Here is a 27683-nt window from a genome sequence, read left to right as displayed (position 1 = left end):
CAGTAACAGCAAAGAAATGTACAAAAGGAGTGATGCACGTGCAAAGTTGTTGTTTTGCCTTATCAAGCCATTACTTTTTTTACTTTCTCGTTGCCGCTGCATCTTAAACTTCCTATTATTTACGATACATTATGATCCGTCAGAAACAGAATTTTCTCAGTGCAAATTGAATTGCTCCCGCTGATAGCATCCGAAACGTTCGTTGACTCATCAGTAGTTAGGAAAGCTTGGTGAACGAACCAGCCAACTGTGGCGAGATAATAGCCTTCGTGCATGTTCGAACTCCCAAAAAGAACTCATGAGAAACTGTTCACCGATTGGGCACAATAATACAAAGCATTTTTTGTGCCCAATCAGAAGCCAGCGTTCGCTTGACCTTTTGGAAATGGTCTGGTGAGAGTCGATACCCAGGGGCTCTTCCACCCATGCTTGAAAACTTTCGTCGTAACTTTTCTCCCGGCCCGACTGACTGCCCCTGGGTCTCCGAGGATGCGTGTTTAGTTAAAACAACTGTTGACACAATCTTACCAGGATGTCACTGTACGAAAAGTATTGAAATTTATTGCTGAAAACGTCTAAAAATATGGTTTAACCTATGAACGATGAAGCCCAGAACGTTTTCCCATAGGAAAAAGTATCTGTTTACACTTCATATTTTCTCTGTTATCAGAGCACCAGCTCCCTTGCTCAAGCTCGCGGTGTTAAGGCGGCCAGGAGCCCCAGGGGCCCAGACTCGTACCCAGTCGCTATTTATGTGTTTTTTGGGGGGAGGGAAAATTGGGGTTAGGTTGAGGCGCGCGGGGACTCATGGGAAGAGACAAAGGAGAGCTATCTTTCCTTGCCTGGGAACGAGAATAAGTGGCCCTCCATGAAACATCAAAATTCGCCGACAAAGTTTTGGCTGAATAAGCGGCTCAATAGGTCATTTCCGAGTTTCCCCGGGCCTCTGTTTCAAAACGAGGGTAGTTGCTCAGCCTTTGATACGGAAATCATTTTTCATTCTCATGCAAGTAAAACTCATTTTCACAAGAAAGGTTGTGCACCTAGCCTCATTTTGAAAGTGAGGGTTTTTGGAACTCGTAAGTGGCCTATTTACTGTTCATAGTACGTTAATTTTGTTTCAACTATGTCGCTACAGTGAGTTTCTTACTCAGTAGAACTTGTCCTTTCGTAGTTTCTACATGTTATACTTATCTAGTGGTTATTATTTTAATTACACCGATTTAACTTCACCCGTAAAAAAAAGTTGACAACTGGTGCAAAATAGCTATAAATAAACAAAAGAAGACAATAGAATTAATGCATAATAGTGCGTAGTATTCTACTGTCTATTTCACGGGTTTAGTAAAATCACTCTAACTTTCCAGGTACTCAAGGAGGGCCGAAAGTTACGAAAATTCTCAAACAGATCCAAAATTTGAAACGATGCAATAGACCATTCTTGAGTTGCATTATGCCTCGTATTCAAGGGAGTAAAGTACCAAGTCTTTGATATAAGGTTTAGTTTCTTATCACGCAGATTAAATTCATTTTGACAAGACGAAGTTTCCGTGCCACTTCTAACATTAAAAACCACCGAAAATGTTAAAAAAGTTTCCGTTTCACCGCTGAGCTATGCTACTTAGTAACACAAAAGCACACAGACCACGAATGCGGGCTTAGTCGATTGATACTCCTACCAGCAAAGTAACGCTGTAGACTACACTCGGTTTCCTTTCTTCAGTATGATTGTGATGAAGAACGATCGTAGTTATATACGTTACAATAATTATGTAAGTAAGTAAGAAATACTACAGGGCAAATTTATTTGTTTGTTCATTCATTATTTGTTATTGACCTAAAAGGAACTGTGAGCATTGAATTATCACAATTATTTCTATAAAAGCGTTTAATTTGTCGGAATGGTCATTCCTTCCGCCCACTACGAGGAGGGGGTGGGGAGGTTATAAAGAAGTTCTTTACAATCTACTTCGTAGACTAATGAGAACTTTCACTATGATTATCGATTAATCGACGCCAGCGTGTATGTGCTGTTTCTATTCTAACCTATATTTTCATTATTCTCGGTAGCTTAATTCCACACAGGAACCCTTGTGGGTTTACTCTCTTCAGAGACAAGCTCTTCTCATTTCGGGTTGGGCTGCAGCTTTGGATGGTGACACACAGCTTTACTGGTATTCAATCAATTCGCCACGTGAGAAACGGCAAGGAGACTGGGCCGAGTTAACTTTCGCAAAAACCTCTGGGATTGTTATCAAGGACAGGGAAAAATTGGTTAATAGCTGACCGGTGTGTCCCCAGTAACGATCCCAGATACAATTGCGGGGCGCATTTCGGCTTCAGTCCCCTTCTCGTTTTTAAATGGACGAATGGACGAAGACCATTGTAAACAAGCCGTTCTTGCATTAAGCAACGTCAATGAAACAGTTCATCTTCCCTCACTTCTCTGCAGCACGGTTTCCTCCGGGGAGAAACAAGACACGCTGTTCTTTTTACTGTTGACATTCTTGGGGCGTTAATCGTCGTATTTAGTGACGACACAGTCACCATGCATGAGGCAGCGATAGTGGTATCTCCTGACCGACCGGTAAACATCTCGCAGTGTCACGCTACCATATCAATTCCTCCTTCCGTTTTAATCACTCCTCCACCATTAGCTGGGGCCTTTAGAGAGTTGTTTACTTCTCGTCTGAATATGGATAAGTTCTGTGTAAACCTGTTTTAGGTAGAAAATTTCCAGGACTGAAGGGAGAAAACAACTTAAACAAGAACGGTTCCCATAGTGCAACCAACAGCAACAAAACTAAACGAATTTCCGAAGGCAATTATCTTGATGGTCACACGGACCTGATTAACGTATTGCCAAGTTAGAAACGTGCTAAGCGTAGCGAACAATTAACATAGCGGAAAATAATGACACTAGGATTTGAATTAGATTGTTCAAAAATTGCCAGCTTGTATCAAAACTTAAATAGTTTTCGTACCTTACTCTGAAGTTTCTCAAAGAACTGTTTGTCTCGAATTTAGGTGCCTCAAATGTCACGTTACCGTCGCTGATTGTGGTACACAAAATCTCGCAAGTGAACAGCTAGTTTTTTCGGGCACGGCTCTTAACGAGAAGTTGATGCCAAATAGGTAAGTTACACTTAGGAACCTGATCCTAAGTCTCAAACGCAGGTTATAACCTCTTTTAATTTCTTTCGAGGTGGAAAGTAAGGTTTTTGTTGATAACAAACTCAAAGATGGGAATAGAAGATAAAATACCTGTCTCTGTTTTTTGTAATAAGTGATGGTTCAACTCCCTCCATGAGATTCCTAAAGCACTGAGCCATGTCTTCTTGTTTTTCAACTGGCTGCATTGCGATTACATTTCGCTGTAGCTCTTGAAAATACTAAAATGACAAAAGTAATTGTGCTCGCACGTGGCAACTAAATTGTTCGAGGGTGGTTCTAAATTTCAGTTTGTTTCTTAACAGCTGAAAAAATGATTTGAGTGATGAGGAAAATTGATACGAATCTCGCCTATTTTCCTTCATAATTTTCCATGCGCCACCATTTAATAATTTTAAGACGCCAACTCAGTTGATGTCTCAAAATTTTAAGATGGTGGTGCAAGGGAAATAAACAGCAGTTTCAGCAGTTGCTACTATTGATTCTTCACAATGCGGCAAATAAGTGACGTCATAACTAATACATTGTTTAAAATTCCTCCCTCAAAATGGTGGCACAGGGGAAACTTAACAACGAAAATAGGTCTCTGATGGCCTATATACACTTTTGTTTCACTTAACAGAGAAGGAATTCACTTCTGACAAGTAATCGTTGATTTGACGGTAGGGGTTTCCTTTACAAGCTAAATTTCTCACCTTTTCATTCAGAAGAATGAGGCCAAGCAGGGGTCTGGACATTGACCACTGAAATGGGAAAAATTCAACAAAAGTCAAACTTGAATAAAGCTCAATCTCAAACTCAAACTTGAAATAAACCGAAGTTAAACCCAAACTCGAGCTTAAACTGAAATTCAAACCGAGCTCATACTGAAATTTTATCTCAAAAGCGAACTCAAACTCCAACCTTTAATACCAACTCAAACTCGAACTCCGATTCAAACTCAGACTCAAACTTAACCTCAACTCGAAACTAACTCAAACTGAAGCCTGAAGCCTGAACTCGATTCTAGATTCGTAATGATAGTAAAAGACGAGTGAAAACACCCCGTGACTTGATGTAGTAGTATATTTACACGGTACAAAAACTAGTCATTCCAAGTGATATTCTATTCAGTTTTTATCACACCTGGTTTTTACAGTCTTCAAACATGACGATGTTCAAAACTGTGGACAGCATCTAAAATTGGGACAGAGGAGACAGATATCACTGAATTAAGTCTGGTAATTACTGATATTCACTATGCACCTGAGAAAGACAACCTGGAGCCGAAATGCGTCCCGCATTTGGTTCTGTGATCGCTACTGGGGACGCACCAGTACGCCATTTGTCATTTTTTTCCCCGTCGCTGGTAACAGTCCCAGAAGTCTTTGCGAATGTTAACTCGGCCCAGTTCCTTCTCGTTTCAAAAGTGGCGAATGGCCAAAAAGTTACAGGCAATCACTACTTTAACTACAACAAATTGACGTTAACCAGGAGCCCATCATAGGGTCATAGGCTCCTGCGTTAACTTGATATTAATACGTTGGAAATTACCATCCTATTTGAAGTGGAACTGAAGAAAATTTGAATATGCCAGAAATTGGACACGAAGGCTTTCAAATTTTCAAATTCCTGGTGCATCCTCTTTGAGTTGTTTTGACGTCATATGGTCACGCTATTGGCTGCTGCCAAGAATCAAATTGGCTACTTTAAAAACGATAAGGGGAATGGGCCTAGTAAGCTTTTTGCAAAGACTTCTGGGATCGTTCCCGGGGACGCGCTATTCAGCTATTGGCCAATTTGCTTGCCATCTCCCCAGTAACAGTCCAGGAAGTCTTTGCGAAAGTCAACTCGGCACAGTTTCCTTGTTTCTAAAGGCACAATTCCAATCTTGTTTTTACTGGCTATTGAGAAAAAGAATAGGCTTTTTCCAAGAATGCGATGTCTTTTTGTTGTAACAGTAGACATTTCAGAATCTTGTCACGACGTGTGAAATACTATTGCGACCTTGCCTCCATTCCAAAGAGAAGTAGTAACGTTATGGTTCAGTTTAGTCTTGGTTTAGAGAGTTTTAGATTTCTTTTGGGCTTTGAGGGCCTTGTGGCTTCCGTTCTTCTCTTTATTGTTCACGTGGCTTGAACAGAATTAACGTACCTGTTGAATCATTTCTGGATGAGATTCTAAAATTCTTAAACATGGTGGCTGGTTCTCCATCCCCGCAGAGTTTTTCTTTCTTCTCTTAGACAGAGTTTTGAACAAATGTGTCACTATAAAGTCTAATGTGCCGCAGCATCCCGTACAAACCATTATATCTAAAAAACAAACACGTGAAACGTTTAGTTCACATCAACGATGAGTCCTCGGCTGCCACAATCTTGGAAAAAATGTTAAGACAAATGGGCGTTGCCTTGTCTAGTTTTGAGATAAAGTTCTTGAAAGCATTGGCAACTTCAACTACTCCCCAAAAATACAATTTTGAAGGCCGGCTGGATCATTTCTGACCTCGACTAAACAACTTTGATCAGGGTGGAGCGAGGGGAGGGGCCACAGTGGTACCAAATCCGCCGGAAAGGTGATCTGTGTGTAAGAAAGTGTAAAATTCTCAACACTTTTTATCCAAGATTGTAGCCTTCTACGCAAACACTATTTTTGTTGGTGAAGCACTCTTCTTCCCAACAGAGGACGTTCGTTGGGAAGGAATATTGCTTGAAGTCCACGTAAAAGGCTAATTGACTAATCTAGCAGCCATTTCAGCGAGTCAGAACAAAATTGAACGCATGTACCAGAGCTCCCAACGCATGGAAGGTTTGAAATTGGCTAAATATTTCCGCTAAAAGCAGCAACTGCTACTCCCAAAAGTCTGTTTTCTTACCCCCTTAAAAACATATAGTTAAACATAATCTTCCCTGTTTCTTATTTGACAGGCAATTAATTTATTGACAACAGAGAAAGGTTGTTGAGTACAAGCTCTTTGTTACATTTACAGCGGCGCAAAAGGCTCTGACCTTTACGAGACTTGGATGACCATGCAGAATGGTAAATCTATTTCAAGAAAACAGTGCCATTACTTCTTTTTACTTCTGCAACAATCGCAGACGCAAAACAGCTTTGTAGACCCTCAGTTATGTCTCTCTCTTTCAAATACATAGACGTGTTATTAAGCCAGGTATGGCTTTTGTAGACTTCAGTTGTATTTAAAGTAAATTCCTAAGAAAAGAATTTACTTGCACCTGCAGCGTCATAAAACAAGATAAATGCCAGGAGTTCTTACCTAAAGCTGTGAGGCCCTCCAATATGGAGGATAATATATACATAAATACCTGAAAAGAAAAAGACAAAGCAAACAGAGTGATTTTACTTAGCCCGTGATTTAGGTAGCAGAATACTAAACAATTTTTGGATGAGGCTTTTATGATATGCGGAATAATCAAGGTCTCGGAAAGTGTTATCAGCCTCGGCCTTCGGCTCGGCTGATAACGCTTTCCGGGACCTTGATTATTCCGGATATCAAAAAACTGAATGTAATAATTGCTTTTATTATACATTGTTTTGAAATAAATAACGACAAATACACCGTCGCACGGAACCTATATGACATTTCTCTTGGAAATCATGCATTGCGCGCGCAACCCACAGATTAGTCAGTTATCTGCTTGCAGATAACCAACTAATCTGTAGGTTGCGCTGATTTCCAAAATTAGCTGTAGCATCTCAGCCAATGAGAAGATAGACAGGGTGCTGGGAAAGCCTTTCATTCATGCTAGCTGTAGCTAGCATGTACTAGTCCAAGCGTCATATTAACTAGCCCGAAAAACGTTTTGATGAGCCGGATTGATTAAAGTAATTTGAAATATGAATTCCTCAAAAAACTTCACTTGCCTGTGGAGCGAGGTACGAAAGGAATCAACGAGCCTGATAGCAAAAACCACTAGCCCCGGGCTATTGGACGCTCCTCTCTTTGCACGCTGGGTGACGGAGTATCGCTATTTGCAATTTCAAGTTTGCGTGACAGACTTACTCCACATTAAACACCCAACATAATCCCATTATCACGTGCAACCTGGCACATAAACCCTACTTACTTGAACTTCAAGACTACTTAGAAAGTTCATGTGATCCTGAGCTAAGATTTCCAACAACGCGTAATAAGCCTGACTTAGTTTGGGATATTCCTGTAAAAGAACAATTACATTTGGTAAGACGTTACACAGACAGGAGAAGAGTCAACAACAAAATGAACTGTGAGGGGTGTGACAGAGGACTGGACAGAAGCTGGGTGACCAGAAGCTTTCCTGCAAAATAGAGCTTCATGCTAGGGGCGGGAAGATTTCTGCTATTTACGATTGTTCAATATACTCTGCGCCTATCATAAGTCTCTGCTGTTAACGTTCTGCTCTGCTGTTTGTGTCCGACCTCACTCGGAACACGTTACATGAGCGCGGCACCATAACCTCGCTCCAAATTGACCAATCACGTATGTCTTACGAAACAGTACCTATGAAGATTTCCGCTAAGGTTTTCGAAACTTCACTAATACAGCAATAAAAATAAAGCCTATATTTTTTCCAGGATAGCTTTGATATATAATGTTGGGATTTTGTTCTTGCCGTGCGTGCGAGCGCACAAGTAAAGCGCACCGTCAGCATAGATCTTCAAGCGTCTCTCTCCAGTCTCACTTACTAGGGGTGCTTACCATTTACACAACCCACCCGAGTGGAAATTTTGTGCATAAACATTCAACTATTACATTTGAGGTGGTGGTAGAACGACCCGCTACAAAGTATATCCTAATCAAATGAGCAGAATAAAAAGAGAAGAAAAATAGCATCGCCTCAAATTACAGCCCATATTTTCTGACGCAGAGTAATTTTCAAGGAGTTATAATAACTCCTCTAGTGGGGCTAATTTAACTCCCTACAGTGGAGTTATTTTTTGGGGAGTTATTTTAACTCCAAAAAGGATTTTAAAGAACTCTTTTTCAGAAGTAAAAGTGACCCCAGATATTGAGGAGTTAAAAAAACCCCAAAAAGGAGTTGTTCTGTACCTAAACAGTTTACTCCACTTTCAGAGTTAAATTAACTCCAAAAAGAGTAAAAACAACCCACGTAAGGAGTAAAAATAACCCCATTTCGGAGTTCTTTTAACTCCAGACTGGGAGTAAAAAGAACTCTTTTTCAGGAGTAAAAATGCCCCCAAATTCGGAGTTAAATTAGGAGTTAAAATAACCCCCAAAAAGGGGTTATCCTGTACCTAAAATTTTCACTCTATTTTCGGAGTTATAATAACTCCCTAAATTTTACGGTGCGCTTCCCCAAATGAATGGCGTGAGCCATTTAATTTTCCAACCGGAATTTTTGGTTTTCCCATGTAAATAGTATACCGTATACCAGATGCTTCTTTGATCGATCCAAAACCCCAAAACAGATATGAGTAGTCTACGTACCAACAAGTTGCTGTGAGGAATTGAAGACAAAAGTTCCACAAACGTTTTCAGTGCCTTCTCTAAAGCATCATCGCCGTACAAACTAAAAACACCAAAGTTGACATAACCACCGCACAACGCGGCTTTCAACATGGAAAAACAGATGGAGATGCCTTTGAGCCTGATGGAAGCAGATTAAGGCAATACAACGGAAAAGATCAACACATGTCTATTAACACTCCGAAAGAAAACCTAAGCGGTGTTTTCTTTCCCTGTGAGGGCTTGCTTTCCTTACATTGATCAGAGCATTTACCCATTTAGCATATTCTTAGTTCGTCTGTGTCCTGTTCGATTTAAGCTTTGCATTGCTGATAAATCCTGCTGTTTTAAGCATACCATAGTCTGTAAAGAAGCCGTTATTTGGGTCTCAATCACACATTGACCATTCCCTCCCACCCTTTAAAAACGAAATTTCTTACCCGGTAACAGCTATCTTAAGTTTACATCTCTTCAATTACCGTTGGAAACTCTGATATAATGAAATCGTCAGTTGTTAGAAACCTTGGCTCTTATATTGAGGACAAGTTGTCAATGAACTCCCACATCAAAAATATTTGTAATGCATCATATGCTAAAATGCTTATTGACTTAGTTAGGTCGGGCCAGACGGGAAAACATTTGGCTTTCGGTCAGGACGCAGTATACGAAGTATATTCCCGTCCGCCCCTCCCACTCAGTCAATAAGTACGTAGTATTTAGCGAGCGTCGGTCAAGTGTCTAAAACGCATCGACTGATATTCGATATCTGTCGATAGTGTAGTGCGCATGTCAAAGCGTTTAAGGATACTTGAGTTTGTACACCTGGTCTTCAGAGGTGTCGGTTAACGTCAAGATCCGTGAACCTAAAAATAATCAAATAGTGATTCAATATTAGTTTTCTATATTCTAATTAACTACCGTAAACTGTCGCTTATAAGGTAAGGGGTTTTACGAGGGCTTATAAACGAAGGGGGGAGGGCGGAGGGGTGGAGGGGGAGGGCTTATGTCTGAGAAGAGTTAAAACTGAAATAGAAAAAGCCCTTCAAAAAAGGTTATAGCACTGCTGATAAAAATACATTATCTTTTACTGGCTAAAGTTTCAAAACGTTACATTAATTTCAGTACAAGCTAGAGGGAGCGGGGCTTACATCGGGGGGGGGGGGGGGGGCTTGTAATTCGATGAATTTTTTTTGTTTACAGGTATATGGGCCTATAACTATGGGGATTATAAGTGGGCGGGGGGCGGGGGGTGGCGTATATCCGAGGGGCTTATAATCGTATGTATTTTATTGTTTACAGGTATATGGGCCTATAACTAGGGGGATTATAAGTGGGGGGGGGGGAGGTTAAATCCGGGGGGCTTAAAATCGGATGTATTTTATTGTTTACAGGGAGATGGGCCTATAACTGGGGGGCTTATAAGGGGGGTGGGGGGCTTAAATCCGAGGGTCTTTTTATCGGATTATTTTTTTGTTTACAGGTAGGTGAGCCGATAACTGTGGGGATGGTAAGTGGGGGGGACTTATATCCGGGGGGCTTGTAATCGGATGTACTTTATTGTTTACGGGTATATGGGCCTTTAACTGGGGGGATTAAAAGTGGGGGAGGGGGGGGGTGGGCTTATATCCAGGGGGCTTGTAACCGGATCAGGTAGACGGTCCTGTAACTGGGGGGGGGGGGGGTATAAGTGGCCTTTTACGGTAGTCCCCGTTATCTACTCTTCGTTCGTAGCAGCAAGTTTTGCTGTTCGCCATACCGTAAGCAACGATCATCTGGCTTGTGACTCTGAACAGAAGAATCCCATTCGGCGACGACACATCAAAGTGTAACCGCTGTGATCGGTTCTGAACTAGTTCAGCCATAAGTTTTAACACTGGTGTGGACACGTTAGGATCGTGATACCACCACTCTATTGCTCGAAGCAGTACCGAGGTGTATGTGGGATAACTTGAACGAGTTAAGGAAAAGCCTATACAACTCCCATTAAGATTAATACTATCGAAAGTACTAGCTACAGAGCAGGCTATATAAATCACCAAGTTCCTTTATCCCTCACCCTTTTTCTGCCAGTGCCAGCCTTAATAGCTAAATAGCTTTAAAGATTATATTACTTTCTTTCGTCGAAATCAGGCACGCAAATTTCGTTATCGCTCTTAACTGTTTTAACTGAGTAATCATTTTCTCGGTTTGGCTACCATTTTAATGGCTTTTTTCATAGAATTTAGATTGTTTTGGTACTATACGGGAAATATCTCAAAACACTTTTCATGAATTCAAACAGGTAAAGCAGAACATGTCAATTATTTGCCAATCTCTGTGGCTGATTGTACAAAGGATACATCCAGTCGAACAGTAACATGTAACTAGATTTGCTGAAAGCAAAAGCCAGACCCCGGATGTCTCGACACAGACCCACCAGAGTACGCTAAAACACAAACAACATGACAATGAACACCACATAAATTAGCATTCTGTGAAACTTTGTTTCAACATGAACAAAACAAATATGCACAATTTCTGTTGCTAGTTAAGTCTTGGTTTAAGTCGGTGTTATAGCGCAATGTTTCCTTCGTCATTTTCTCCCAATGATTCGCTGGAGATTGGTGACCCTGTGCACAGTAACATGATTCCTGACATGTGCATGGTAACGTACTGTGACAACAGCCAATCAAACTGCTGCTCATTCGCCATGTGACATACTTTCTTCACCATCCGCCTTGGTTGACCTGAGTTCTTAATGAGCAAATAGGAAGAATCCTCCCCCAGGGAAATTACGACGAAATAACGAAATTACGACAGTGATGGCAACGAAAACGTCAAAACAGCAAAAGGTTTAATAAACAAAACAACAACTCTGCGCGTGCATCACGCTTTTCTGTACATATCCTTGCCGTCCCTTCCAACTACGACGTGAAATGACCAAATTTTAAGTTCACTTGAGAACGGGAACGACAAGGCGATAAATTTTACTGGATCTCTGTCTGAACTCGGACACGGTCCCCTCTCTTCAGCTCCAACCTAATTTCCCTTCTTTTAAGTAAATGGGCGACTTGAAATAATCGCGACACGTTTGAAAGGTGGTCTGAGGGCCACTTTAGTAGCCAGAAGGGAACTGGAGCCGAAATGCGTCCCGCAATTGTTTCTGGGATCGCTACCGGGTACATGCCAGTCAGCTATTGGCTAATTTTCCCCCTGTCCTTTGTAACCGTCCCAGAAGTCTTTGCGAAAGTTAACTCGGCCCAGTCTCCACGTTTCTGAAGTGGTGAATATTTCAGCGATGGCGTCGCCATTGTGGGATCATAAGCTCCCTACTTCCTGGAAAGCTGAGCCACCAAGAGACAAACTTGATGACACAGTGCGTACGTAGCAGCTTCAAAGTTTCCACCATAAAATTCACGTAAAATCAATTAACAATACCTTGGCTTCTTCTTGTTGGAAAGCATTATTGCCAACAGCCACTAATCGGCTTGCTACAGAGTCCATGGCGCCTGGAAGTAAAACCAACAAATTTAAGGGTACTGTTAATATCGAAATAAAAGGGCCATGTGATACTGACCATTAAAGCTGAGATCAAAGCACTCATCACGTTATACAGGGGGGAACTACACGACAAAGACTTACTTGTAATTGGTGCCATGAATGACTCGAACTTATCCTCATCTTCACCCAGGTCTACCATTAGTAATCTGCCAAGGGCAATGTAAAATGTGGTCCTATTGCGCATGTCTTTGTAAGGCCGTGATGCGTGCGTTCCGAGAAATGGAAAGTGCTCACTCTAAAAAACCAACAAAACAAAATCGTTTCGGACAGATTAATAAACGTAATGTTTCTCAGTTTTTCACTGTTATAAACAATTCCAACTTAAATGGTGGACGGATGAACTCTCAACACCCTGGATTTACATACCGTGTGATTATTGAGTACAAACTGTACTGCCTCCAGCTTGACCAGTTTACGAGCACTGCTGTAGTTATGCAGAGTTAAGAAACAGTTCGGATAAATTTAAAACAATACATGTATTTGACCCTTTAATTTTTCTTGAGTTACGTCATGATTTATGCAGGAGGCAGCGAGGCCGAGCGGTTAGAGTACTGGAATTGCAATCCGAAGGACCCGAGTTCAATTTCTCATGGCCAAGCTTCTAAAACAGCCAACTGGTTCGCTCTTAACCTTATTATGTTTGTTTCAGTTATTTGTTTCTATTTGTCGGCCACAGTGATAACTGGGTTATCAGTGATTGTGCTTCCCCTGTAAAGTCTATGTTTTTTAATCATCAAAAGGAAGTCAAACGGTAACTTCAAATGTCTTTCTCGACAAGACGATCTGGGCTCGAAATGAATTACTTCATGAGGATCCCGTGGAGCGCCCCCGCCCCACCCTCCTCCCCCCCCCCCCCGAACTGCGGAAAGTTCTCCATTATTTGGCGACAAACCGGCAACAGGACTCAAAAGCGTTTGTTCCATTACCCCGCATGCCACCGAGAGACGACGGGCTCGTTAATTCGAATTGCCCTCGACTCCTTCTGAAAAACAGTCAAGTGTGGAAATGCTTACAGATATGCACGATGCAAGTTCGCATACTTACAGATTTCCGCTGAACTGAATAAAAGAAGGCTCTAAGCCACGATGAAGCCAAATTATACGCTAAAGTAGCGTCTTATTAAGTCAAAGGATAACACAATAAAGATCCAGTCTACATACTGTGTTAAAGCCTTATAGGGAGTGGCGTGGGAAAAGTGAAAACTCCGCAAAACACCAATAAATTGCTGTGTAATCCTTCAATGTGCTGGCATCCCCAGCGAGAAGTAGTATTCTACAAGTGATCTTTATTAAACGATAAAAAACCTGAATAAAAGAAAAGGATATCCAACAGACAGATCACTCAAAAGCTGTAACGTTTTAGAGATGATGGCTTCACTGCTTCCCCAGAACTTCATGTTTGTGATTCTGTCAACAATAAAAAACGGACAGATCTCAATTATTACATCAAAGTCACAGAATTCTGGTTATAAGTAAAGGATACCTCTGAGTAAGAGAGAGAGTCAGTAAAAGATTGCTAAAAAAACACATGTCGGTGATAAAACGTTCGCCCCGGACTACAAGTTAAATCCAAATCCAAACGTTTTCAGAAGATTCTCTTATCAAAATTAATTCAAGTTAGGCACAAACAACTGAAATTGATCAAGGATCAAGCAACCGTTCAAAACTGTCCCTATGGTACACTACCTTATCTTGGTCACACCCATAAACTATTTACACTCATAAAAAGAGAATTGGTCTTAACGTTCCCTGAGACAACCTCGAAAAACAAAACAACAACAACAACAACAATCTGTGTAAGTGTCAAGTCACTCAGTCTGTACCTACATTTTTCCCATGAAGACACTTAAAACATTAGATTCGTCATGTAGTCCGAGCCTCTCAGAAAGTCGTCTATAAACCTGTTTATAAAGAAATATGATTCTAATCAAAGCTATCGAGAAATCAAGTTCCTTTAGCTCTGTTTTTCCCGCACATTATAATTTAACCACCTCTCGGTAACTACGTAAAGACGCATGTTTAAGTATCAGAGTTCAATTCTGCAGATTGAATAAGTTGGTAGGTTGCTTGGTGAGACTCACAATATTAAGTGACTGTGGAGGAATATGACAAAAGAAGAATTAAGCAAGGCTAGCTACCGAAGAGTTAATTCAGATGTCTTCACTTTCGAAAACAATGCATTATTCATTTGCAGAGAAATAAGTCGCTGCTATTAATCAAGCAATGCAAATAAGCTGTCTACCCGTGACGAATTCCAAATGTGTGGAGATAAGTTTATGTTTTTCTCACCTTTGACGTTTTCTGCGCTTGGTCTCCAACGTACATCTTTCGGAACTGTTCAAAGAAACTTAAAATAGCAAGCTCTAATTTTTCACTTCCTCGCTGGGAAAGCTGAGAGTCTGTCAAATTCATCAGCTGCAGTACCCTGTACGGAAGAAGAAATAAACTCATTACCTTTCAGTTTGATCCTCTATTCGCCACTTTCGAAACGAAAGGAGAATTAGGCCGAGTTGACTCTCGCAAAGACTCCTGGGACTGTTACTGGCGACAGGGAAAACAAACTGACCAATAGCTGACTGGCAAGGCCCCAGTAACGATTCCAGGAGTCTTTGCGAAAGCTCAATCGAACCAGTCTCCACGTTTCTAAAGTGGCGTCATGTATACAAGGGAGTTTTCAGGCCTGACAAATCTTCACGTAATATATCAAACATGAGATGCAGTGTTTCATCACCAGATGAAACACCGAGAAGAGAGTTGAAAATACGACGCGCAGCGGAGTATTTTTGACGAACTTCGAGGTGTTTCATCTGGTGATGAAACACTGTGTCGAATGTTTGATATTTCTTCTCAAACAAAATCATTTTTGAAGGAGAAATTAAGGAGGCAAAAATGAGCAGTTTTTCATCTGATATCCAAACACTCATTAAACATTAATTTCCTTTGAATTTTCTTTATGAATTATTAATGAGTTTGAGAAGTCACGATAAAGACTAAAGAACGAAATATTAGGTAGAGGAAAAGCAACATCACAGGTCGACTGCTTAAGTGGAAACTACAGGTTAGGTGGAAGAGCGTCCGTGGCTATCTTGTTTAGTACTAAAGCAGTGCCGCGTCTGGGTGGTCCAGATCTATCTTGATGCACCCATAACTGTGCTAACACCAGATGAATAGCGCACAATTGAAATGAATTCGATTTATTATGACATTTTGAAGCTTAATTACAAACCAGTAATAATAAAACGTATTTTGATCAGCACCGTGGAAGTTTGTTTCAAAGCACTTTTTCTATTCCGGTTATATGCCCCCCCCCCCCCCCCCCCCGGATATAAGTCCCGCCGTTTATAAGCCGGTAAATAACGAGTAGGAAGTCTCTAACACTTAAATAGCACAGGACCACACCCACCTACAAACGAGTTCGCCATCCAATGCATCATACTCATCAATTGTAGAATAAGACACTCGACCTCCAATGACTGCGCCAATAATGTACACAAGCCATGTTAAACGACCTATACCAATACAGACAAAAAAACCCGCGGGTAAGAACCTGTTAGGCTAAAATTTGCCAGTTGAGCCCCCTCTATATAAGAACCTGTTTGACCGAAACTTTTGAAACGCGCATCAAGGCCATATCTGGGTTGTGTTTGTTTTGTTTTGTCTGATCCAAGGATTTTTTCTCCGGATTTCTGTTTTAACATTTCTAATTGCAATTCAATGTGAAAAGTGTCCCCATTGGACAATTAGACGGCTACAGGTTTATCACAGTTCTTGAAACTGTCAATTGTCACCATCCCTAAAGATACCTTCCTGGATTGCAACATCTGTTGCAGAAGCTGATGCATTTCGAACCAGTTCTTGATAGCTCTGAGCTGCTTGATCAAACAGTGAGATTAACAGTTGGCAAGTCTTCTCATATTCACATCGTCCAAATGTCGACAGCTGGGAAGGAACAAAATGGAAAACAAAATGTTATTGGATCAATGTGAGAGTGGTGCTTTTCTGCGTTGCTCTTTGTTTTCGATCTCGATGAAAAAAGAAAAACCTGAGAAAACAGCTGACATTAGGGGACGTCACCACTGGTTTCTTCGCGAAATGACGTCTGAGAAACGAGCGGACAAATCTCAAACTGGTGACGTGTGATGTCACTAACCAGATCTGGGTAGTGCCTCTGATTGGCTGAAGCAAATTACCCTCGCAGCTCGACCATTCAGAAGCGCTACCCAGATCTTGGTGGTGATGCGTCATCAGTATGGAATTTCTGCGTTTGTTTCTCAGGCTACTCGTGACCCTTTAACATGCTAGCTCATTTAAAAACACCCGCTCCATTCCGCATGATTAATAATTTGAGTCGCTACTTAGATTTACTATTAGTATACTATGATATTTACTGTGCCTGCTCTGTCCCGTTACCTGGTCAAGCTGTTGTTGAACAGTTCCAGTATCATCTAGTGGATCTTCTGCACTTTCCCTAAAAACACAGGGAAATTATACCCCAGTAAGATCAGCGGTGCCTGTCATTTCAAGTCACAATCTATCCCTGAAATCCACGTCTCCATTCCCATTTTCCACTTTCACTAACCTTACGACTACTTCAACAGATGCTAGCCGTGACGTCACATACGCTTTGGTAACCTACGGTAAGATAAGAGAGCAAAAACCATAAAAAACATGTAGCGATATTGCAGAACATCTCAGTGCTGAAAAACCAAGCAAACAAACAAAAGCAAAAGCGGATTTCTTGAATTACCGGTAACCGGTCGTTCCCATACAAAGTCTTTCGGTACAAATGGAAGTCGGTTCGATACATAGCTTAAGACATTTCGATTGGGGATTCACTCAAGGTTGTTTCGATACAACCAAACAACTTGCGAACCTTTGAAAATTTAGTCAATATTTACCAGCCCCAAATTATTGAACGTTTCCTTCAGTCTTGAAGAACAAATAGAATTTCTCCGATTTAATATGCGATTTATTACATTTACAGTCGTTTCGTCGTTTGGCTGAAGTCCTCATCGCTTGACGCCATAACTCATTTCGCTAACGCGTTACAGACCAAGAATATCAATTCCTACAGTTCTTACTATATATGTTGAAGCATTTTGAAGCATTATTGAACTAGAGTTATCTTGATCATTGCCCATAATTTTCCCCGTATAGTGCGTGAACAAAAGGCAAATCCCATACAGGACGAGGCACATAAAAACGCACATTAACAATAGCTTAATTTTATGACCGTTGCACCTGGCACAAAAGCAAAACAAACTGTTGGGGTAGGTGTGTTATATCGCAAATTGCCTGACGGATTAGGAGAATTGTTCACATTTGGAAAGGCAATCTAGATTTAAATTTGTAAATCAGGATTTCGCATTTTACAATAAAGCGCGAAATCTGAAAACGGATTTCGACTTCGAGAAATGCGCCCTCGCGGTGGATTTCAACTAAGACATCCGATCCAAATCTGGATTTAATAGACTTCCTTCTTTACCGCTTTATTGGTAAATTCGAAAAAAAGAATTTGCATGTGCGCGTGTGCGTGTTCTTGCAGAGAACAGTTTTTTAAATCCTTTTTCGCATTTCCCAAAAGAAAGCGAAAAGAAAGCAAATCCAAGGACAAATTTCAGAGCAGATTTCAGACAGCGTTATTCGGATTTCGCGTTTTACTGCAAATAAGATATCCGGATTTTAACATCTAAATCTAGATTTTCCAATCGGACGCACTCTACATTCACAACTCAAGCCTTGGGCTAGCTCTTTGGAGATCTAAAGTCAGTAAGCTCTTCACGCAAAATCCTGCCCTTCAAGCAAGCTAATTTTCTCATTTCGGTCTCACCCTGGTTAGATTATCACGATTACCTCAGGGGCATAAGTTTCCAGTAGGTGCGGTTCTGTGTTCTTTACGTAAGGCATTGAAGCAACCATCCTTTGCCACAGACTAAGCAGGTAATGTAAACTATTTGGAGCAAACTGCCACATCTGAAAAATAACTCACTCGTGAATAAAATACGTCCCAAAGAAGAAGAAAACACGAAACGTTTCTTTTAATTTATAAAAATCTGGGAATTGCTGTCTTTCAGGCATTCAGCAAAAAAAAACATGAAGGCCATAAATCTCAGTATTCTTTTTGAAGTTCGAGAAACCTCACTACCGTTCTTTATACTTGTGACCTTCGACGCGAAAATGTACACTAACGGCTTTCCGTCTACAAGCCGTTTCTCAGCCGTTCGAAAGTCTTGGTCGCCCGTTCGAACGGCTTCGTCACCCTTTCGTTGGAAACATCAACCCGTTCAAACGACTTGGTCACCCGTTCGTTAGAAACAATTTAGATTTGAAAATATGACTTTTGCGGTAGTGGCATCCTGATGGAGAGAAGTCGACACGAAATAACCCCTTGAAGCCCCAAGAGTGACTAACATAACTCTCCAACCAAAAAAAAAACATAACCAAGTGAAAAGGTTATGAGAATAGAGAAATTAATCGCCAAAGAGGAAATTTTAAAGTACTTTGATCTTTAATCCCATTCACTTAACTAATTCTATGAGGAAATGTATGTAGATCAGTTTGGAGAATTTATAGTATGTGGATATATTGAGGCTTAAAAGGGGAGCAGCTGTTTTTTAGACAATTAAGAAGGATTCTTTTGCAACTCACTGTTCACCGTGCTTTGAAGGATTTTCTCATCCCTTTTTGTGTTCCCACACTCATTAATCCATCTACAGCTAAAGAGCATAAAAAGTATTTCTGTGCGACTATGCAGCAGAAGTTGGAACATACTTGCTACATAGGATAACCTTTGGCCGAATTATCTGTGAAATCATGCAGGACAATTCTTTAGATAGAATAAAATGAATGGTTGCAGAAATTAATTTGCACTTGATCCCTTAGCCCCTGATCTAAAATTTCACTTGGTGACCTATTGTGGCTAGTGCTCTCACCTGAAGACTTGTAACAGTGAACGTTGCTATAAGTGCGATAAATTCACTGTACCCCTCCACCTTGACTATCTCTCCCAGTTGATAATTAGACTTCAGTCTTGCTAGAAGTCGACAAAACTCGTGATAATTGTTAGGGTCAGCAAGAGACTGAGAAGAAAGAAAAGAAAACAAACCAATATTTCATCTTTCACATAATACATATTATATGTAATACCTTTCTACTCCACAAATTTCACAGTTGTGTACATGGTTCGTACAACTTCAGACAAACAGATGTTAAGGAGTTTTCGAGGATTTTTCAAGGACAAATTACAGTTAAGGATTAAGATTTACTCAATAAAATTGGCGTTCTTTAACCCTCTTTTGCACACCTCACTGGCCAAAACATCCCATGGGGTCATTTACGATTCTTAACTTCTTCAGCCATGATGGTTGATCACATTATATAATACTACTTTCCATAAGAAGACTTTGCAAAATGACTAGGTATGACTTGCAATTGCATCTGAGGTACAGAAAAAGCATTTGAAATAAAGAAACAGAAATAAATTATTGTTCAAGTACAAAAATGTTTTTACGTTAACGTGAGTTTTACACGTTCTTACACCGAGGATGAGCCAGATTTTCCTCGGCGAAATAATCTAATTTTACAGAAAATGGGTGTTTGGCACAGACAATTTAAGGTAGTGAATTTCAAGGACTTGTGCATTAAAGCAAGCTTTATTTTTAGTGGCAATTATGTATTTGGGAAAGTATTAATAAAGAGTTAAATGTGCACATTTCTTAAATTTGTGCCCATTGTAGTCACCTGTGGAGATTCTAGAATTCCTTTGACACCTTGAACAAGCTGTTCCAGGAACTTGGCTCGTTCAGTGTTGTTAAACAATGATCTTCTGATAGAAGCAAGTTGTACCAAACAAGAAAGAGCCTACAAAGTGAAAGCAAAAATACTTGAGTGTAGCATATTGACCTGTTCATTGTGAAATGTGCCATGTTTCCAAAAATAGTAGGATAGTTCTATATGTTCTAACCATTGGCCTCTTTAGAAACAGGAAGGGGACTGGAGTGAAATGCATCCTGCAATAGCTTTTGGGATTGGTAAATAAACAACAATCTTACCATGGGTGAAAGTGAAGCTGGTAGAGCTCTGTACAAATTGAAAAACAGCTGAAGAGTGGCAAAATTCAGAAAAGCTGCAAACAGGAAAACAGAGTTGAATAAATCAAGATGGTGATGTGTGCTTCTTGGAAGTAGAAAGTGCCATGAAATAATGCATGATTCCTTAATATAGGGCTGAGTCCACGAGTGGGCAAGTTAAGGGGAATCTTGCATTCTGATTAGCTACCTGAACGTGCAAGATGATGGGCCCATCTTGCCCGCTTGGGATTTCCAGTGTTAGTCCCACAAGAAAATGTTCTCTTTTTGGCTATTTATAATAAATCCTCTGTTAACCAAGTTGGTTTGGTCATGACGGCTGGATATTGGTCATGTTCTTTTTTTCCATGTTTTTCTTACCTCAACTTTGTCTCAGTCCTTAAAAGCACAATAAACAACTTGGCCTCTTAACCTCACCCTTGGTCAATAGCACACGTATATCATTGTACAAAGTCATTATTTGTACCTCCTCTCCAGCTGGTGGGGATCTGGACTGTACCAAGATCATCAGAAGACTCATCCATAGATGTACCAATGAAATCAAATGACAAGCAGTTACAGGTAAGCTGAAGGAGATGGCTCATTAACGTATGCTAAAGGAAACAATGAACAACGTGAGTGTGTAAATTGTATAAAGCTATTCAAAACATTATCTGAAAGCCTAGTTGGCTAGTTTTGGATGAGGCTTTGGTGATATCCAGAATAATCAAGGACAAGGAAAATAGAGACTTTAAGATACACCATTTCCGTGTACAAGTACAGTTACAGGTACATATAAATTACCCATACTCATAGCCATAAATACAGGTAAATTGTCTCCTACGCTAGGAAACAGGTAGGCTACCGGGTAGAATAGTGATGCCATCATCACATCTTGGAAATCATGGTCACCTTTTAAATTACTGGGTGACAAACATGTTGGCCTACCCATACCTGTAGAGAGAAATGGTGTATCGTAAGGTCACAGCAGACAACTAACTAATTTGTAGGTAGCTAATTTCCAAAATTAACTATAGGCGTTTAGTCAATGAGAAGACATAATTATTCTATAGTGAGCACAGTGTATACAATGTAATGATAATAATAGAGTACTAAAGTGATGACGTCATAAAAATGAAATTTCTGAAATTATGGGATTTGTCAAGATATTCTGAAAGAACAATGTCCAAGAGGCCTACTTGCCAAAAATGAGCATTTCGGGGCAAATTGTCTCCGAGATCGTAGCCCAGTTATACTCAGAAATCTCCATACAAACCCTTCTAATTTTTTTTTGGGTCGACCCAAAAAAAATTTAGAAGGGTTTGTATGGAGTTTTGTAAGCATAACTGGGCTACGATCTCAGCAACAATTTGCCCCCAAATGCTCATTTTTGGCAAGTAGGCCTCTTGGACATTGTTCTTTCAGAATATCCTGACAAATCCCATAATTTCGGAAATTTCATTTTTATGACGTCACACTTCAGTACTCTATGAGGGTTATGGGCTCACAAAAACTTATTAATCATGTCAACCATGAATTAGTTAAGACAATTATTATTGTAGAAAATTCCACCAAGGCATAACATAAAGTGATAATTTATGTTTTGTGTTTTTACAAGTGCAAACTGGAATAAGAACAAACAATGCTGTAGACGCAGATTACATTTACCTGACTTCCATCTTGCAAGTTCAGTTGTTTGTTATATGCCTATAATGTAGTATGGAAGACAGGAGAAAACTGAGTGAATCAATTAATTAAAAGAATTCTTTCCGATTTTTCCACTACCCACAATCATGGACAAAAGTCCTTGGGGCAGTAATGCAGTATTCATAATTTTCTGTAATTTCTGGGTTCCCTCATAATACAGAGCATCCTTTTCAAATTTTCTTGTGGTTCTCTCTTCCCCCACCCATTCTGGATACACCCATCCAACATTGTTTGTGGGGTGAGGGGAGGGGCTGGGCATGTGTGAATTTGAAAACAACCCAGAAATGCAAAAGTTTCCCAAGACTTTTGCCCAAGATTGTAGGTATATTATTACTCATACCTAGAAGAAAACTCTATCTTTCTCTGACAGCCAAGGCAAAGAGGCAAATAATAAGGTTTTGGGTTCAAAGTCTCCAAAAAAAAAAAACATAAAGCAAAAAGATGATTGCAGCAGAGCAAATTACCTCCTGTAACAGGGTGATAGACAGATTAAAGATGTTGAAAAGTGATAAATCTCTGAATGAAGAAGCAATCTGAAAAAATTTAATAGCAAATCAAAATTATTGAAACATCCTTCTCAAAAAGCACTACAAAATACACTTGCATAATGCAGTGTATGACTACATTGGGTGGCACGTTGGGTTGAACTGCCTGATAATAGCAATGTTACGATCAAGGGAAAATAAACATAATTATAAAATTGTTTCTTTTCTGATACAAAAAAGGACAGAAAAGAATACCAGCAGAGCACCATGGGTAAGTAAATCTACCCATCCCAGAAAATTTGGCTACCACATGACTGTACTGCAAAGAAATGTACAAAAAAAGTGTGCTGCACATACAAAGTTGCTTTTTTGCTAATTAGACCTACTGTTGTTTTTTACTGTTCTCCAGCATTGCCTTCACCACTTAGCATTACACGATTTTATATTTTGTTTGAACAAACTATAAATATTATCGAGAGCTTCGCGTTTAGCCCTGGCTAAATCTATATATTATCTTCAAGAAAAGTCAAATGTAACAACTACTGAAATATCAAATTAAAAAAAACATTGCAAAAAGTTTTAATGGACCTGCAAACTAACCTTTCTATGTTTAGTAAGGGATCTCGTTGAATCCGCCTAAGAAAAAATATTCATTAATATTGATTTTTTGTTGTAGTAAATACAGCCCTATCATACAAATGTAGCAACTCATATATAAGTAAAGTTACAATTACTCTGCATTAAAGTAAGATACTATTAAATACCTGATTCATCTCACACACCAGCTGTGAAAGTATATGTACACCAATAATACAATGATCTACAGAGCCCTGAAATATAAATGCAAGACTTAAGACAAATTCTACATTAAAAAATCTATTGTATTATAACCACTTTATTGGCTTCATAAATTTCCCTTTTGTTTTTCAGACAATATGTTCAATGCAGTTCAGATCAGTAAAGACAAATTAACGAGATCAGATCATCACCTGAAGAAATTTTCCAACATCATCTACGATAGTTCTGAACACCAACTCAGTCTTTTGCACATCAAACCAGCTTAGTTTTGTCAGCCTTGCAAGAAACTAAACGTGCAAGAAGAAAAAAGCAACAACAAAGTTTTACAATTAAAAATAAACTATTAGCTCATATGAATAAACACCTGCTATTCCAGAAGTCAATAAATTCAGGTAGCAATCAAGATTTTTTATTGGGCATTTAACAATTCATACAAAAATTGATAATAATTAAATATTAACTTAAATAATTAATAATTGATGATAAAAATTATTTTTAAGTTACTGATAACTTCATTCAGATAAATGCATAACCTATGAAAAGACAAATTCCCTTGAGACTATCATATGGTCAGAATAAAATCGGAAAACAAAACATAAAAAGCTAAAAAGTTCTAATAGAAAACATCAACAAAAAAAATGGAATCTAAGCAGTGTACCTGAATCAACGATTGTGAAACATAAGAAGCAAGATTCAGTCTTGTTCCAAGGTAAGTCAGAACATAGTTACCTACAACACAGCAACAATGATAATTATCTCTCAAACAATGAATTTCATTTATCTGCCATATGATAATGTGATAGTGCAGGGTGTAAAGAAATTCAGTTTTACGGCTTGCCATTCGGGCAAGTTGTTGCTAGTATCCACTAGCCCAAGAGTCTTTTTAATAAGTAGCCCCCAAAAAATTTTGACGAGCAGCATTGATTACATTTCTTCTGTAATTTTAATTTCCCCAAAAACTTCACTTGCCCTTCGGGCAAGTTAAGAACAGGATTCACCAGCCCAATTGCAAAATCCACTAGCCCTAGGCTATTGGACATGACTTTCTTTGCACGCTGCAGTGCTTTACAGTCTGTTACACTACAGGGTGAAAAGAAAGTCAGTTTTTTCAGCCTGCCCTTTCGGCAAGCTGTAGCTGGCATGTACTAGCTGGAGAGACATTTTTTTAACCCCTCAAAATTTTCCTGACAAGCATGATTGATAACGTATTATCATTTATTAAATAAACCATTAGTTCATGTACTTAGTTACTTCCTTTATTAATTCATTGTAATAATACACATAAGTGTAATAAGCTCACTTTCTCAGGTCAGCTTGGAAAACAGCTTTCAATCAAAATGAATTTAATAAGAAAAACATAACTTATGACCTTTAAATTTTCCAAAAAGCACTTCACTAGCCAATCAGGCACATTAGCAATAGAATTCACCAGTCTGAGAACAAAATCAACTAATCTTGGGGTACTGGACAACGACCAATTTCTTTGCACGCTGCACTACAATGCAACAGCGCTTCACTGTCTCTGTAGTGAAAGCAGAGAGTCAACTTTGACAAAATTACAACAGCAACATCTTCCATCATACCCTATTGCATGTACATGTAACCCAGGGTGTGACTCTAGCATTGATTGGTGGGCTCTGGCAACTTACACAGGTACTTATGCAGCTATTTGGCAAAACTTAATTATCGGCAGGGTTCTCTGGATTTCAAAAGTTTAGAGCTTGAAGGTTCCCCACAGTTTTGTTAGAGTACAGCTTTGCTACAATACAGGGTATAATGTTTTAAACTCATCACCAATAGACGAGCTTAGGTGCTAGTGCCTACAAAGTTGGTGGAGCCAGGCAATGCTCTAGCATGAGGAGGTATCCATGGCAACCCCATGAGCAGCCCCCACCAGGTACTGTTACACTGAACAATTCAGCGGAATACTTACCAACCAATACTTACCTAGCCCTTACTTCAAGAGGGAGGGAGGAATGGGAAAAACCAAAGCACAAAATGGCATGCAAACAGCAAGCTATTGCAACAACACTTTGCGAAGAACTACAAGCAAGCAACTGCGTATACAAGTCATGAGGTGCCCCTGCTAGAGGCATTGGGCCACCCCCAGTATAGCTGGAAAAACTGCTGACCAGCAGTGCTTTGAGGTTAACTTTGCCTAAATTACTTTTAGCCACATTTGATTAAACCCACATTTAACAAGTACCACATTTAATATGTCAAATACTCACGCATATCCAGCCTCTGTTCAACAGGAAGAGTTGTATTTTTGCTTATAAGTCGTGTCAGAGAGGATGCCGCTAAAAGTTGTGAATAGGAAGACTGCAGAACAATAAAAAGGAAAAAAATATTGTATACTTCTCAGTGGGTCCATTGACGTTGAGAGGGGAGAGGATATTAGAGAGATTAAGCAGCCCATTTAAGGCAAATGGCAAGCGTGAATTTGTACCTCGTGACCAAGTCTTCCATTCATTTGTGGTTTACTATTCATTATAACTACAAGAAAATTGGTACATTCAAGTCAATTCTGTCCATAAGAATTGTTTTAAGCTGTTTTTATCTGCTCATTTCTCATTCTTTAAAATTTCTCAACTTGAATCTCTTGTTTGCCGTGTGCCACAAACGAAATGCCTAATCTCTCTATTAACTCTCTTAAAATATATAAGAATTAAAAAAAATCCACGCTCAAGATGGGCAACGGATGCAGATTTCTAAAGGTAAGGTTTATTTTTCCATCACGTTTAGGTACAGGTTAACTACATGTACGTGATAGAATAAAATTCCAAAATCTACCCATGTGTGACTGTATATTGGAATGTTTGATCATGAAATCACACGTGCACGTCAAGTGTTAACGCGTAGAAGGACAAATTATAACTCGTGTTTGTACACAAAAAGGTAGCTGACAATCTTAAAAATCAACTTCACGAACATTACTTTTAGCAAAGTGTCGATCACTATACGTTAATATGGAATCTGAACGAACTCGAGCGGAAACCATTGTAGCTTAAAAAGTGAAAACGGAAGGTCATGCAAGGTCTGATAAGTTTTTCGTGGCAGGCCATAACGGCGCGATAACAAATTAAAGAAAGCTCGACGAAAACTTGACTAAAAATGACCCGTAAAAATGTTGAAAAACTTACATTTCCTCGTTCCAAGAGGTATTGACACTTTCTGAGACAATCTGGGGAGTTGGTAAAATTAGCTAGTGCCCGTTCTGCAGCGTTTCGCGTTGCAGCGTCCGTTGCTTCGTACAACTGCTTGCACAGGAGGTCCAGTTGAGCGATCTCCTGCAAAGCACATTTGAGTATTAAGGTTTGTAAAATATGGTAAATGACTGCGAAAGGAGCTAACTGATGCTGAATTAACGAGTTTTTCTCGTCTACCTGTTCCTCCATTTTTGTTTTGGAGCAAGACGTGGACTGGCGCACGCTGCATGCGCGCAGCAACAGAACCGCTGATACCGAGTGGAACAACGCGGGCTCCAACGATCACTTTAGGCGGGAATAAAGGGGACCAATCAAATTGTGAGTCAATTGTGCAAAGAATTGTACAAGCTTCCAGGCAAGAAATGTGAGATTCACATATCTTTGAAGTGTTTATTTATTTTCTGCGGGAGGGGTGGACGTGGAGGCAGCAGCAGTAACAACAAGAAGGAGGAGAAATATATGTACGCTACACACTGGTATTACGCGCAGTGTGGAACATCGTCTGCATAAAGACTCGTTCTTGGGCCAGCGTATTTTAATCAGCCACAAACAGCGGTGATAAACATTGTAACCTTTCGCATTTTTATATAAACTTGACGCTTCGTATGCCAGTCAACATACATTTTCAAAAGCGATCTAAAGTAACCGTTACAGACTACGACAAGACTATTTATACAAAATGTACAAAATTTATTTTTCGCTTGCATGGTTTACATCTCCAGACTTTGAGATAAGAACAGCTTTGAAAAGCTTTGTCTTAGCCCTGGGTCTTGGTGCTGCTAAAAACGGAGCACAGCCGCCTCACCTTGCTCCGGGATCGGTGAGAGGGCGGCTGTATTAGTCTAAAAAGGGCGATCTTTTTAAACCCCGGCCCTTCCCTCCCCTTTAATTTCTATTTGACTTTATTTGATATCATTAATTTATTTGTACACGAAAAAAAAAATTCAATACTTAGGGTGCGTTTCTTTACTAAAATCTGAGATCCGATCAAAAATCCGGATCATTAGGATTTTTCGTCAAGAAAACAAACGATGTATCAAAAACAGCATTATTTTCATTCATTTCTACAGAAACGACCCACAATAGGGCCATTTATACGAGGAAAAATAAGACGCGTCTTAAATAAGACGCGAACTTTCCGTATCAACGGTACATTTTGTCTAAAATAAGACGCGGCATAGCTAAGACGCGTCTTATTAGATTAGACATGCTCGTATAAATGGTACAGTTCGCGTCTTATTTAAGACGCGTCTTATGTAAGACGCGTC

General features: G+C 39.7%; 1 protein-coding gene across 1 annotated transcript; it reads right to left on the bottom strand.

The window, feature by feature from the left end:
* Positions 1 to 535: 535 nt before the first annotated feature.
* LOC140935992 (exportin-7-like) lies at positions 536 to 26662 on the bottom strand. The gene is made up of 35 exons (XM_073385573.1): positions 26593 to 26662; positions 26350 to 26496; positions 25438 to 25528; positions 23865 to 23935; positions 23398 to 23493; positions 23173 to 23238; positions 23009 to 23044; positions 22388 to 22456; positions 21885 to 21923; positions 20704 to 20830; positions 20202 to 20275; positions 19891 to 20010; positions 19083 to 19229; positions 18004 to 18123; positions 16730 to 16782; positions 16561 to 16618; positions 15954 to 16089; positions 15554 to 15659; positions 14440 to 14575; positions 13978 to 14051; positions 13477 to 13557; positions 12518 to 12581; positions 12233 to 12386; positions 12029 to 12099; positions 10951 to 11036; positions 10368 to 10558; positions 9420 to 9474; positions 8594 to 8753; positions 7233 to 7322; positions 6422 to 6470; positions 5305 to 5462; positions 4297 to 4347; positions 3867 to 3914; positions 3265 to 3392; positions 536 to 2716 (listed from the first exon to the last, which is right to left on the bottom strand). The coding sequence occupies exons 1-35, from the start codon at positions 26602 to 26604 to the stop codon at positions 2605 to 2607; spliced, it is 3276 nt and encodes a 1091-aa protein (XP_073241674.1). The 5' UTR covers positions 26605 to 26662; the 3' UTR covers positions 536 to 2604.
* Between the last annotated feature and the right edge of the window lie 1021 nt (positions 26663 to 27683).

This window comes from Porites lutea, chromosome 4 (assembly GCF_958299795.1).
Source record: "Porites lutea chromosome 4, jaPorLute2.1, whole genome shotgun sequence".
Classification (NCBI taxonomy): domain Eukaryota; kingdom Metazoa; phylum Cnidaria; class Anthozoa; order Scleractinia; family Poritidae; genus Porites; species Porites lutea.
The sequence above is the reverse complement of the archived record's forward strand: the minus strand, read 5'-3'. Positions and strand labels throughout refer to the sequence as shown.